Here is a 15,158-nt window from a genome sequence, read left to right as displayed (position 1 = left end):
ATTTTATAATGGCTACTTCCTGCTGATACACAAAGAAGGAGAAAGAGGGGAAACTAAAATTTACCACGTACCAGCCAACATATTGGGCACTTCAATACATTAACTTATTTCCTCTCACAGCAACAGTACAACTAGGGATTATCATCCCCACTTACAGATAAGCAAACTGTGGTTGGGGAAATTAGGAACTTGCCCAAGGCCACACAACCGATAAGCGGTCAAGTCAGGACTCAGCCTCAGGCCTGTGTGTCCAAAGCCCTGATAAGCTTTCCACACTGGGACCCATCCTTGAGCCTCCTCCCAAGCTATCACGATGCGAGATCTGTCAACAGACCTCATCTGAGATGTATTGGTTGTTTCCAGTTTCCTTTGAAGGGCTTATAGACTCATCTCTTCCTGGATAGAAAGAGATGAGTCTATAAGCCCAGTCACCCAGACTAATTCTGATACACGGGTGATGGTTGCTGAGCTGTATCTCCAAAACAAGGCCTAATATGAGTGACATTCTGGTGAGTAACAGCACACACCTGCTGGCTTGGCTGGAATCCGATGCACTGGGACGGCAGCCGCCCATAGGACAGGCCTCCTGGGTTATTAACTCAGAGAGCTTGCAAGTGTTGGGCTTCTACTATCTTCAGCTTGTCTCCCTCGTCAAACTGTGACTTCCTTGAACACAGAATTATGTCTGTCTGTTCTGTAACCACTCTCCCTGGTACATCCCCACTCCTCGCAGATATTTCCAAATAGGCTGCTCTGGAGGAGGGGGACCTTCTTTCATCATTGTTTCCCCAGAGCTCAGCATAGTGCTAGATTTTCAAATAACAAATGGGGAGTGGATCTCTCACCCTGAAGTCAAAGCAAGTTTTTCAAATGTTGCCAGAAATCTTCACTATTTCTTTCCCCCTAGTAACTCAATTTAGTTTTTAAAAGATTTTTGAGGGATTTCTCTATGCCTCGTGTCGTTAGGTGACGCAGGATCCATCCCTCGATTGCTTCAGCATGATTCTAGGAGATGATATTGGTGATGGAAGAACTGGGCTGAATCACCCCACCACTGCCCAGTGCCAGCAGAGGGCTAGTGTGAGCCGTGGGGCATCCTGGTGATAGCCTGGACTGCAGCCAGGAGCTGAGAATAAAACTGGAGCTTGGGATATACACCCACTGTTGGGAGAGGAATATAAGGTTCCCTGCCCTTAACGGAGTTACTCTCTGATTAGGAAAACTAGACCGTCACTCACATCAGGCGAAGGTGTGCACTAAGGAGAGAGGTGCAGGTGAACACTTCTTAAGTTCTGAACTGGGATCCTGGAGTTACAGAGAGAAGGAGCAACTTTTCTATCATCAAGCAGAAGCATAATGGGCATTCTAAGAGGGTGGGGTTCCCTGAATAGGAACCTTATCTTTTATTCCTTTTGAATATCCTCCTCAACCCTAGTAAGACTCTAAAGGACACAGATGGAGCTTAATAAATGCTTGCCTCATAGCAGGAAAAAAATTTTTTTTTCAAAGCAACCCACTGTTAGAAGGCTCAAGACCTGGAAATAATTAAAGTCTCTTGGTTTTGTCTACTGTAATGTGGCAACAGCTTTGGATGTACAGCTGCTCCAGCTCCATCCACTGAATTAAACTGAATTCTGGGGAGAAGGAAGGTGACCTCTGAGAAGGCCTCCTGCTGTCAGTAAGCTGTAAACAGGCACCCATCAGTGCTTTTAAATTAAATTAGAGGTTGGAAACAAAGCAGCAATGCCAAGGCCAAGTGATGGGCCAGTAAACTTTAACTATCTAAAGATCACAAGCGTCTTCCAAGAACACAGCTTGATTACTTTTTCTCTTTAAGTATAACAGCTTCAACATATATTACAGAAAATAAAATCTAGTTTCATAATATTTAGTTTTAGTCCATGCATTTTTCTACACCAACACAAAATAAGTGCAGTTTCCAAAGATAGAATCAACCACATTTTACAGCTACACCATTTTAGGACTTAATAATACTAGTAGAACAGAGCACCTCTTCTACTAGCATTTTTCCAGGGGACTGGAAAAAACAAAGATACTCTCAGAAAAACTGCTTTTTTCCTACTACCTGATACTCCTTTTTATTTATTCATTGCCAAGTCTTTCTCGTGAGCACACGGAACCCTACTTGCCAGTTTTGCTCAGTTAGCAGGGGCCGGCCAGCATGCTGTGCTGGAGGGGCTGACGCCAGTGCAGGCTCAGTGGGAAGGGGTGATGATGGATTGACTAGTGGTGGCTGAATGGATGGGGTGGGCCTAGAAGTGGAAGTGCTGTGCTGCTCAACTCCTATCTTCTGGAACCGGAGAGGGTTCTGAGCTACTGGTTTTATTGGTTGTACATATGAAAAAATATGTAAATGCGCTAAAGTTAAAACTGTGGCCAGTTGTCCACAGTTTGTTTCCTCCTTCTGTTCCTCCTCCTCAAGTATAAAGTACGATGCTCTGGCCTGAAGTGGGAGCTCAGAGCTCTGACCATGGCTGTCAGCCTGGGCACTCATCACACCACTGCAGTGCCTTGAACATCAATTCTGAAGAGCCTGACACTGTAGGCCATCTAAAATAAGTCCACGTTAGCTTCACCAGTGAGTCCAGATCCTGGGCTAGCTTCAGCAATGCTAAAATTGTCTCCTTTTTTAAGCCTGATGCCTCATTGAAAATTTTATTATTTCAGTTTAATTAACTTTTTTAGCATAAAACAGGGAGAAAGAACCAAACTAAAAGATGAGGCCTGCCCTAAACACAAAAGATCTGAAGTTTTTTTCCTTCTGAAGAGAAAGTCCCCAAACCACTCAATAGACCCCTCACTCTAGGCCCACAGGGTTTTCATAACCTAAGGAGCAGCTCCCCATAGAATTAGTATTTTTTTCTCTTAACGATATAGTCCCTTGAAAGCACCAGCAGTTAAAGTGCCTTCCCAAGACAGTAACCCAGCCCCCAACCCAGGACAGTCCATCCCGACCTGAAAGCTTCTGAGGACTGAAAATTACCATGGCCAATTTACAAATGTTCCTACACCATTCAAGCCTCTCACTAGCCCAGTCTGACAATAGGGAAGTGGGTGAAATTCATTTCCAGAAAGGGCCCCACAGTGTAATCCTACTTACCAGTAAAACATCAGGTGCTCTTGCTTGCCTCTAGATAGGTCCCAGTGGCCTACTCCTAATATCAACCTTAAACATGGATCTTCCTCCCATCAGGACACAATATAACAATACAGTATTCACTTCCTAGTTCCAAATTCCAGTTCCCATCCATCATTATGTATTCAAATAAACTGGTCAGTATCAAGACTGTTCTGAAAATGATCTTTATGACAGAGGCTGCCATATCCTGTTGGATTATCTTACTTTCTAGAACCAATGTCTACAATAAAAGCCCACTTGGACTCCCAAAAAGAAACAAACATTAATTGAATGGCAATCTTGTACTAAACACTTCCATGTGTGCCATATGCCTTAATTCTTCCAACAACTACATAAGGTAAATGCTATTATTCCCATTTTTACAACTGAGGGAACATAGCTCAGAAAGGCTAGGTAACTTGCCTAAGGTCACACAAGTAATTAGTGGAAAAACTAGGGTATGAATCCTGGTCTGACTCCAAAGTTGATTCAATGTCCAGCAAACACTTTCCCAGAGCCAAAAAGAATCACACAAGAACAAAAGCTTGTGATAGCTTACATTATTGTTCAGCAAATATTTACTTCCATCTCAGTATAGGTGGAGAGCTTCCATCCCACTACTGTTAAACTTGGTCATGTGATTTGCTTTGGTCAATGGAATATTAGTGGATGTAACATGAACAGGGGTCTTATGCATTGTTGCATGGTTTGGCTTGGCTCTTGTGCTCATGGCATTTCCTACAATAAAAATATACCCTGGGTAACACCAGTTAAAGAAAGACAAGCCATCTTAGAGTAATCGAACTGCAGTTGACCTGTAGACCTATGTCAATAAATAATGGCTGACATTTTTCAAAATTTGACAAAACTATAAACCAATAGGTCCTAGAAGCTTAACAAACCCCAAGTACAAGATATTGTCATTGGGATTGAAGGGGAGACTCAATGGCATGTTTTGCTCTTAAAAAGAAATATTGGGCATGGCTCAGTGGTTGCTCATTGACCTATGATCCAGGAGATCTCGGTTCGATTCCCCGTCAGGGCACATGCCTGGCTTTTGGGCTCGATCCCCAGCAGGGGGCATGCAGAAGGCAGCTGATCAATGACTCTCTCTCATCAGTGATGTTTCTATCTCTCTATCCCTCTCCATTCCCCTCTCTCTGAAATTAATAAAAATATTTTTTAAAAAATAAAGAAAGAAAAGGAAAAAAAAGAAGAAATAGAGAGAGGCTTCAAAAGGCAAAAGGAGAAATAGAAGGATCCAGAGAGGATGTATGTTAGTCTTTCCTCAATACAGTATTCACTTCCTAGTTCCAAATGCCAGTTCCCATCCACCATTATGCATGCAAATAAACTGGTCAGCATCAAAACTGTATCAGTACTGACCCTTCAAAGGGTCAGTAGCACCTATTAAAGAGTGTGAGAAGACAGTGGTGGGAGGGAATAGAGGACATGACTTTTCATCCAGGCTAACATGGGGAAACGAGACCCAGTGCAGGCAAACAGAGGATACCAGAGGGCAAGGGGAGCAAAAGGGCTCACCTTAGTTTCTCAGAAATCCGAGAGAAGGTCTTCAGATAGCACCTGACCACAGAATCATGGGTCAGAGGCAATTTTCCCCTGATCCTGGGGTGGGCCAGCACCACCATCTGCACAAGTGCCCAGTGGAACTGACACAATAGGCACCATGAACCTTAACCCCCCCTTCCTATCCTCTCTCTAAATATTCTTCACAAGGAAGATGGACCACAAACTCTTGGGAAGTAGTAAAAGAAAAACTTAAAATGTAACACTATTTAATGTATCAACCTAAAGAGCACATACTGCCCCTGTCAAAGCCCTGCAAAAGCTTCCCATCACCTGAAAAGAACAGTCCTGGAAAAACAAACAGGAAAAATTTCAATCTGAGAGGACATTCTTCTAAGGAATTAGTGTCCATATAAGAATCGAAAGCAGGCACAGAATAAATAAATGATTGTACTTGATGTATCTATTTTGCCTTTCTAATAAAGCAAGAAACAAGATAAAATTTCTCTCAGTTTACAACTACTTCTTCCTTTTAGGAGAAGAGGTTAATGTAAGGAATCATCCCAAATTACAGAGCCTAACGATCATAATTCATGCATAATTGACTTATTTGCTGATACTATTATAATTTGTTTATCAAACCCATTATAAGAAATGCAGATTCCTATAAATATCTACTTATCAACAAGTACCAAACATCAAAATTAGATGAAATCAGAATTTGTAGCAATGCATTTATCTATTTAGCCAGTCTCTACTAATTAAGTTGGAGCAGTCCAAAGAACTCTGGGAACTTTAGAGAATAATTATCACCTTTTAAATCTCCATTTGCTAATTGGTACAAATGCAATATCATTGTTCCAAAATTTTAAAGGCTTTATTTAGTACATTGGCAAGGAAAGTGCAGTACGCAAACTGCTGATTCAACTCAATTTTTTATTTTCTTTTCAAATTGTACTGCTGGACCTCCCCAAATCTATACTAATGAACAAGGTGGGGGAAGAGTGAAGAAAAGAAAATAAGAGAAAGGAAGGAAAATATATTTGGGGTAAAAAATAAAAAGCTTAAAATGTCAGTGGATATTATGAGGAAACAAGCACACACTGGGTAAGACACCATAAAAATCAGGCACACACGTGTCCTCCCCTTAGAAGATTCAGTCCCACACCACACAAAAGGAAGTTTATTTGAAAAATATCAAACCCATTTTTCACATCTACAAGAAACATACAGGGCAGATAGAAAAACGTATTAATGTCAAAGGTCATCACTAGACGGGAAAGGGCAGTGAAGCAAAGCAGACGACCCAGGAGCAAGCCTATCACATAGGAATGTAGTATATTACAAAGGGAGCCAGAGAAATAGGGGTTAGGAAGTGAATGGTGTGAATACAGCTTTGAGCTATGGAGAAAAACATCCATTTATATCCATACAATATACCATACCTCAAAATAAACCTAGATGGACCAAAAAGATGTTTGTTTTTGTTTTAAACTCAGGCTATAAAGGATCAATGGAAAAGAGACAGAATCACGAAAGTTACAGGATCTGCATATTGGACTTACTGTGCAGATTTTAAGGTTGCATATAAAATATAGCCAAAATCAAAAGGAAAACAATCACTAGGATAAATTATCCATAAATAATAGCACCAAAGAGTTAACATCATTAACATACAGAGCTCATACTATGTAAGAAACACAAGACCCCAGCAGTTAAATGGGCAAAAGACAAAGAGGTAATTCACAGAAGAAGTTACATACAAAAATGCTTACTACTTTTCACTACTAATTGACATTAATTTCTCCATTAAAGAAATTCAAATGGAAACAATGAGATACTGTTTTTATGCTAACTCAGGTTCAGTGAAATGGGTCTTCCCCATATACTTTTGATGTGAATTGTCTTGAAACATTTTTTGGAAAGCAATTAAGTGTGAGAGATTACCCCCAAAATATACAAATATATTTGATCCAGTATTTTCACTACTAGAATCAATCCCTCCAAAATCTAAAATATAGGAGGAAATACACCACACAAAAAAAGATAAATGCTGTTATCATCTCGAATAGCAAAACAATAAGAAAGCACCCAAATGTCCACAGGAAATGATTAAGAAAATTATACTATATCACATTCATGAAGTATTATGTATTATTAAATGTCACTTACAGAAGTTTTCTAGGAACATGGAAACATACTTGCTACAATATTAAGTAAAAAATGCAATATTCAAATTGGTACATAATATGACATTTATGCTTCAATTGTTCAAAATGGTATATGCAATGAGAAGATTGGAAGGAAATACATCACTGCATTCAACAGTGAAAATCTTTGGTGGCAACAATATTTCTTTCCCTTTCTTCCCTGTATTTTCCACCTTGTCTATACTATACTGTCTGCAGAGTACAAGATGGCCTACTTTTCATGAGCCTGGGCTCAAATCTGGAGCTCTGCCTCTTACCAGCTGTGTAGCCTCAGAAAATAACTCCAATTTTCCCATTTAATATTTTTGAACCACGGTTGACTGCTGGTAACTGAAACCACAGAAAATGAAACCACAGATAAGGGGGGACTACTATATAAGCTAGGCACTTAACTTTTCTAATAACATTGTGTTGTAGGTATTATTATGGTTATTCTCATATAATTGATTAAAAACATACACAGAGCTTTGCGGGGGATAACTCCAAGACTGTTTCTCTTCTGAAAAATTGGGATAATAATATGATTCACCTCACATGGTTATTGTGAAGATTAAATGAGTTAATGTATGTGATGTACCTAGCAACACACAGACCCCAGCTTTAACCATCTTAGAAAAAACCCTTTGAAGTGACAGAAGTTAAACAGTTAGAGGGTTAGTACACTTCATCACTCTCATTCAATAATTAGAAGTGATATCATGGTTTCTGGGAAATAACTGATGCAATAGAGGAAAAAAACCCACAGATGATGAGGGTTATTTTTTAATATTTACAAATTATATTCTCTTTTAAAACACCAGAATTTCATACCAACCTATCAAATGTTATTTTGGAATTTGAGAAATTGATCATAGAAAGGCTGTGTTCAAATGATAATTTTTGAAATAAACACAGTGAGTGGCAACATGATGCACAAAACATAAATGCATAACAAGAAAAAGTGAAAGATCCTGTCCACCCCACACAGTAGATGTAGACACCAGGTTTCACATTTGGTCTTAGAGCTCACTGTCACACCTTTAAACATTTAAGATGAAGCCTTTACTTCCAGGATACACACAACTATATAAGTCAATGTCTTTTTCCCTAGAAATTATGGAGGGAATGAGAATGAAAAATAAAACACAAATACCTTCTTCTGCTAAATTAGGAGACAAGTAACATCCAGATAAAGGCTGTCAAGAGCAGCTGAGATGGGGAAGGAGAAAGTGCAGGGTGTGCACCTGGAGTGGTCTAGGGAGCCTGGGCAGGCGTTCGGAGGTGGAGGCCCACCTAAAGTCAAAGGTGAGCCTTCTTGGCAACGCTGGCTGCTGCAGGAACAAGGACCAGTAACAAAAGTCTGTCTACTTGATTCAGGGAGCAAAGGGAGGCAGCATCACCCAGAACTGGCTTATCTGTAGGCACCACTTTCTCTGCAGCAGCAGAGAAGAGCCTGGAGCTGTGAAGCCTAGCCCTCCCTACCCTACCTCCCACAGGAATTTCCTGCACAGATTTATCCCATCTCCTTCCAGTGGCAAATAATAAAAAGGAAGCTAACAAACAGCATCCAAACAAGGTATTACAAGAAAAAATGAGGGAAAAAGCCAATAAAACTATCAATAGATGAATACTCACTAAAAATGTTATCAAGGAAGATAAGAAATTATGATGCAATATTTGACCATGAATTTAAAAGTATATATGAAGCCATCATCTCCATGAAGGAAGAAAACAAAGTAAAAATTTAAAAACTCAAGGGTGAGATGACAAGAAGAGATGACATATGACCAACTCAGGAAAGCAGGAAAAAAATCACAAAAGTTAAGATAAAATCAGTAGAAACTCAGTGAAGAAAATATACTGTGGAACTCACTGTAAGAAACCAGAGAACGGAAATAAAGTATTTTAAATACCAGAGGGGGAAAGGACAGACATGAGAGATAGTCAGAGGAGGTCTGTCATGTTTTATACATAAAATGAGTCGCTGAAGAAAACCACCCTGGTACAATGGCCTGAGTCTCAATCCTTACTCTGCCACTTACTCGCTCGGTGAATTTGAACAAGTTTCTTAACCACTTTCTGTCTTGGTTTCCCCATCACTGAAATGAGGATACTAATAGTCCCTACTCCATAGGGCTTCAATGAAGATTAAGTGTGCTAAAATTTGATAAGAGGCTGAAACACTGACTGTCATGTACCCAGCAATGTCTAAGTGTTTGCTAAATTTTAAAATAATAATAATAAAGCAATGGCACAGAGACAGAAAGGAGAATGGTGGGTGCCAGGGCCTGGGGGAGGGAAGAATGGGATTTGTTGTTAATAGGTACAGAGTTTCAATTTTGCAAGATGAAAAGAGTTCTGAATACTGGTTGCACAACAATGTGAATGTACTTAACACTACTGAAATGTACACTTAAAAATGATTAAGATGGTCAATTTTATGTATCTTTTACTTTCTAAAACTATTATTTATCTTAACTACAGAGTTTCTTTTTGCATTGGTGTACTGCGTGGGGTAATAGTTAGTTATACTCTGAAAATCAATAAGAGCAGGAAATTTCTTTAAATTGCCAGGTGATTTCCCTGAGTACTGATCCTCTAGCCCCTCACTTGATAGTCTAGTTTTCTATACAATAGTTGGAAAATTACTTCCTGAGGGGGTACCCTCCCTCCCCACACTGGAGAGGAACCTGAGGAAACTGACACTGATAAATGGTTGAAAACGATTATGGGGACATGGGGAGAGGGAACTGATCAGGAAAAGACTGAAGAACTATCTCTGAGGCCCCAGAAAAGGTTGGAAACCACAAATTTTCCAAACAAAAGAGTCAAGGATTTCTGGACTGGTTTTGAGTGGGAGAGGTCAACTTGGAATGTTGGCATTTCTGGGACATTATGATGGATAGAGAAGACAAGACTCATATTTAGGATCTGGGACTCTCCCCAAATTCAGAACATGTGATCACTGAAATGGTATTAGAGTGGCAGGCCACACTCTGAGTATTTTATTTTAAGAAAAATGTTCTTATCTGTAATTAATCTGTATGCTTCCCAGGGTTGGGAGGATGGTACTTGCTGAAAATGTAAGCTATGCAGCCAGATATGTCTCCCTTTTAAAATGACTTTCCAAGGAATACATAGACCAAAATTAAACCCCATTGACAGTAATTGGCATGGCTTGGGGAGCTGGTGACATCTCACATTCTTCACTCTCATTGATTCATTGCCCACTAGGCTTAACCTTGTAAATTATTTTCAACAGGCATGGCATATAATCTGAGTTAATTTTTTCTTACATTAGCATCAACCTTGCTTATCAATTGATATTTTTTCAATTTCTTGGCAATGTCTAATTCACCATCAGAACAAAGGTGTAGATTATTACCTAAAGTAGTGCCCACCCTGAGTTCCACAGGGACCACTCTTGCTCTGCTTTGGGGCACTAAGAATCTGAACTCACAAAGCCTATCTCTGATACACACTTTGTGACCTCCACCTTGCCTTGAATCCATCTGACCACCTGACTCCACCCTCTACCTTTACCCACATCTGAATACCTGATTCCACCCCCAGACTTCATCTCTGCCTGAACACCTGCCTGCCCCCTACCTTCCCCACCTGACACAACTGCCTCCTGTGCAGTCCCAGTGCCCTTCCTCTGGGAGCCTCTGCAACACCATTACATCAACAGGAAGCTTAAGCAGCTGAAACATGCAGCTTCTCCCCCGTCCCCAAAGAGTAGTTCTTGCCTCACATTGAAGATAGAAACTGGCTGACTACTAAAAGTGAGCAGGGGGGTGGAGGTGGATGGGTTTTCTCAGATGTCTGACTACTCCTGTGCCAAGTCATCTCACAAAGGACAGGAGCTTCCTTCCCTGCTTCTCTCAGTGGTGTGTGCTCAGTGTCTGGCACTTTGCAATTTCACAGTCCCAATGAAACTACCATCTCTTGGCTTTCTGAGTAACTGTCTAGTACTGTCTTTCCAAACCACAACCCTACTTCTCACTGATTTTGTGACTGCATTTTCTATGCCTGTTAAACAATATGATCACATTCCTCGAGAGGGAGGTTCATTCAGCCTCTGCAGAAGTTCCTGTGCAGCCTTGGCCCCCAACAAGGAGGTCAATCCCGCATCTGCATCTATAAGCACTGCTGTCCCTGCCTCGCAGAGCAGCAGAGAACCATGGGCATCCTCACTATGGCATCCAGCTAACCTGGGCAGCAGAGTGGCTCTGCCCTGCCAAGATCCAAGTCCTGCACTGACACGTCTCCAGAAGGTTCCCAAGTTTGTAAATGTGCGTCACTTAGGCCACTTCCTGGGTGATAAACTTAGGACTCATTGATAAAACTGGTTGTTAATTCACCACTAACATCCATAAACTCTGCCCGTGTTCCACATAAATAACACAAGGTCCAGTCAGTCCCTACTTGGTGCTGTATTTCCTAAGGATACAAGATCACCTGAAATGATTAAGATACAAAGCACACTGTTTCTTTTTGGTTCCAGGTACCTGGAGGGGGTTTTCCTTTCAGTTTCCTTGAATTCCTAGTCACTACACTGTCACCATCTTTTATGGAGGATGCAGGAAATTCCACACACTCTGTTCTCTCTGCAAACGCATGGAACCTGAAACGTGAAGAGATTTGCATCATTAGGCTGGAAAGTGGTATTTGCACGTGTCTGTTCAGTCTCCCGAGACTGTGGACTTGCTCTTCAACGCTGCCAGGCACTATAGACGCCTCCCTCCTTTCCCTGTGCCTTGTCTGTTCCCACAGGTGGAAGATGAGAAGGTGGGAGAAAACAGAATTGTGGATGCTTCGGGATTTTAATCGATGACTCTTTCTCTTCATTACAGAGTAATTGCTCAGTCAAGTGCTATTTCTTGACCCTGAAAAAAAGATACCCTATGCTTACATTTATTCCTTGTTCACAGGGTTCAATCATGGCAGCACAGTTTTGACAAGCCGAGTCTAATGTGGCCCCACAGTGCCCACAGCCCTGCAGTCAAAGGGCAGGAGACCACAGGCACCATGCTTAACCTGCCAGTGGCTGACAGGCTGCAGTCAGCTTTAACTCAGCAAATATACACTTCCCCAGGACTTATGCATAGTACGAATGGGAAGATTTCTTGTGCAGACAGGTCTGTAGGGACTGACTCCTCCAAGTGTGGCCCCAGGAGCAGCAGCAGCACCTGGGAGCTGGTTAGGGTGTATGTTGCCGCACCCATCCAGACGCTTAGGCCAAATTGGCACTTGAACAAGCTCCCCACGGGATTCACATGCACCTTAAATCTCAAGGAGCAACAGTGTCATGCATGGGTTATGGGCTAAGTCACACCCTATGGGCTAAGTCACACCCGAAGCCACTTATCTGGAATCCAAAAAGTCACTAGTCATAGGGAATTTCTTTCAGATTGACAGAGGAGATCTCTGAGAAGAGCACCTCTAGCCCTTAGGGGTTATGTGTTGCTACTCATTCAACCAAAAGAGAATCCTGAAGCACAGGTGAGGATGGATGGATGGATGGATGGATGGATGGATGGATGGATGGGCTGACAGAGGGAGAGGTGTGGGCCTCGCCTGGGCCATGGAAAGCCTCAGTCATGTCTATTTATAAGGGTTTCAGGTGACACTAGGACAATGGCTTGATGGCAATGAACAAGCCAGTCTTGTCCAATGGCCCCTCATGAGGCTGATGGACTCAAGCTGGCTGTGCCTACCTCCTGCTGGGACCTGTTCCAGAGCATAAATGGCCATCTTCCTAGCAGGGCAGGGAAGAGATGCTGAGGCTATTCTTGGCAGGACCTACCCCCTTCGTGCCAAGGCCTTTGGTGCCCAAGACTTTCTATTCTCTGGTGTGGTCTCCAGGTTAGAAAAGAGAACAAGGCAGACATTCCCTCTGGCTAATACAGCCTCACTTGTGCAGAAAGCAAATCACCAGTAAGATGGGCTCCTTGGAGAGCCCAGAGTACAGCACTGCACCTGAGGGCTAGTGGCTCTGCCCAGACACAGCCTTGGGCACAGGGAACCCAGAGTCCAGGTCCCTGCAAGCTGAGGTGCTCAGAACATGCCCTTACAGTTAAATAATAAGTGCACTTTAGCTGGTGCTCAAGAGCCAGAAGTGCAGAGAGACCAACCGGGAGTCCAGGGCCCTGGCGCAGGGAGGAACAGGAGCACCACTGTCTGTGGGTTGGGTTCACTTTCAAGGGCCAGAGCAGGAACAGGAGGGCTGTCTATACATTGTCCTCTTCAAAACTTGCATGGCCTAAGAGTCAGGAGCTGAAATGCTGCAGTGCTAAATTGTTAAAATTTGAAGTGCTAAAGGTCAGAGTGAACTCCCTGTTAAATTGCTCCCTAGACTCTCCCCTGCCCAAAGAAGATGCCCACATGAGCTGAGAGGAGGACAAGCAAGGAAGGTGGCCCTGCCAGTTGCCTTTTTCTGTCTCCAATAGCAAAAGCGGGGCAGTGAGCCCTTTCTGTATTTGGGGGACTCAGGCACCCAGAATGGAAGCCAATTGCTTTTACTGGCTTTAAGAGCAGCCAGAGCCCATGTTCCTCAGAATCCCCAGGGGTCTTGTTAAAAATCCAAGTCCCTGGCTTGCCCTAGATCTTGATAGTATCTCTGGGGCTGAGGCCAAGACATCTGCATTTTAATTAAGCTCCCTCAGTCGTTCTTATGCAAAATGAAGGGCTAAATGCATATTCCCAGGCTCCCCTGTATTATGTGGAATCAGCCTGCAAGGTAAAGCCCAGGCCTCCAAATGATTAAGCTCCCCACTCAAACATGATGAGCAACTCAATTTAAGAACATGTACTCAGCCCAGCCGAGCGTGGCTCAGCGGTTGAGCATTGACCTAGGATCCAGGCGATGGGGGTTTGATTCCTGGTCAAGGCACATGCCCAGGTTGTGGGCTCGATCCCCAGTCGGGGGCATGCAGGAGGCAGCTGATCGGTGACTTCCTCGTCATTGATGTTTCTATCTCTCTCTCCCTCTCCTTTATTCTCTCTGAAATCAATAAAAACATGTACTCAAGAGCGGCACTGCACTCATTGCAAACAGGCTCTTAGGAAAGGACCCAGTCACTCTCCTGGTAATCACACAAGCAGCTGGCCTTTGTCCACAGGGACTTTAACTTACACACAGACAGGGCCGTGGGGTATGTTTTAAAATGTAGATTTCATTATTATTCATATATGATGAGGCCAACAGATCACTTCAACTGCCACTGAAAAGATAGTTCATTGCTCACAGTTCCTGCTATGAACGGAATGGTGTCCACCCTTCAATTTCATATGCTGAAGCCTTAACCCATAAAGTGTTTGTATTTGGAGAGAGAGCCTATAAAGTTTAATCCATGATTAAGATTAAGCGAGGTCCTAAGGGTGAGGTCCTGATCCTATAGGATTAGTATCCTTTTAAAAAGACACACCAGCGCCCGGCCGGGCGTGGCTCAGCGGTTGAGCGTCGACCTAGGATCCAGGTGATCAGGGTTCGATTCCCGGTCAGGGCACATGCCTGGTTGCGGGCTTGATCAATGACTCTCTCATCATTGATGTTTCTATCTCTCTCTCCCTCTCCTTTCCTCTCTCTGAAATCAATAAAGATATATTTAAAAAATAAAAAATAAATAAAAAGACACACCAGGGAGCTTACATGCTCTGGATTCCCCAACCCTTCCTCTCTCTCTCCCTCTCCCTCTCTCTCCCTCCCATAAAAGGACACAGCAAGAAAGCAGCTGTCTGCAAGCCAGAAAGAGAGCTCTCACCAGAAACTGAATCAGCAGGCACCTGGAGCTGGATTGACAGCAGCCAGAACTGTGAGAAATAAATTTCTGTCGTTTAAGCCCCCCAGTCTGTGCTACTATAGCAACTAGAAATGACTAATACAGTGCCCAAGATGAAGGGGCCACCACGCCCTACACAGGGCCACACAGGAAAGCACCAGGGCTGGTCAGGAGGCAGAGGAAACATGTGGATTCTGCAGGAAGGAATGGGCAAGGCAGAGTAAGCAGGCTTAGGATTGGCTAAATTTGAGTAATTTCAGCAAGTTCTGAGGTATAGGAGTTTTCTGGTATCTGGCTCTGGGATAGTTAGGGGTCCTGAGGGTGAGTATGTTGGCTCTGCATTTGTTAGTTTGCACAGGAAAGCTGCACTCCCATGAGTCATTCACCGTCTCTAGGGATTAGCTAGCCCTGGGAGGGGCAGTCTTTGCAAGGTCCCAAGATGTCCAAGCATACAAATTACAGAAAATAAAAAGGCAAGACTAGTACAGGGTAGAGAAGAAAAGGTTCATGGAGACTAAA

At 42.7% G+C, this 15,158-nt stretch overlaps 1 protein-coding gene across 3 annotated transcripts in view; it reads right to left on the bottom strand.

Annotated features, from left to right (window-relative positions):
• VWA3B (von Willebrand factor A domain containing 3B) overlaps window positions 1–15,158 on the bottom strand; it is a 143,521-nt gene that overhangs the window by 105,353 nt on the left and 23,010 nt on the right. For all 3 annotated transcript variants that reach the window (XR_014000089.1, XM_081155767.1, XM_081155768.1), the window contains exon 7: window positions 11,367–11,482. Coding sequence is in view for 2 of the 3 variants with exons in the window: in XM_081155767.1 (XP_081011893.1) it covers window positions 11,367–11,482 (116 nt within the window). In the remaining variant the exon portion in view is untranslated. The remainder of the gene's footprint in view (window positions 1–11,366; window positions 11,483–15,158) is intronic.

The sequence above is a fragment of the Miniopterus schreibersii genome (genome assembly GCF_964146895.1).
Source record: "Miniopterus schreibersii genome assembly, chromosome: 13".
Lineage (NCBI taxonomy): Eukaryota > Metazoa > Chordata > Mammalia > Chiroptera > Miniopteridae > Miniopterus > Miniopterus schreibersii.
The sequence above is the reverse complement of the archived record's forward strand: the minus strand, read 5'-3'. Positions and strand labels throughout refer to the sequence as shown.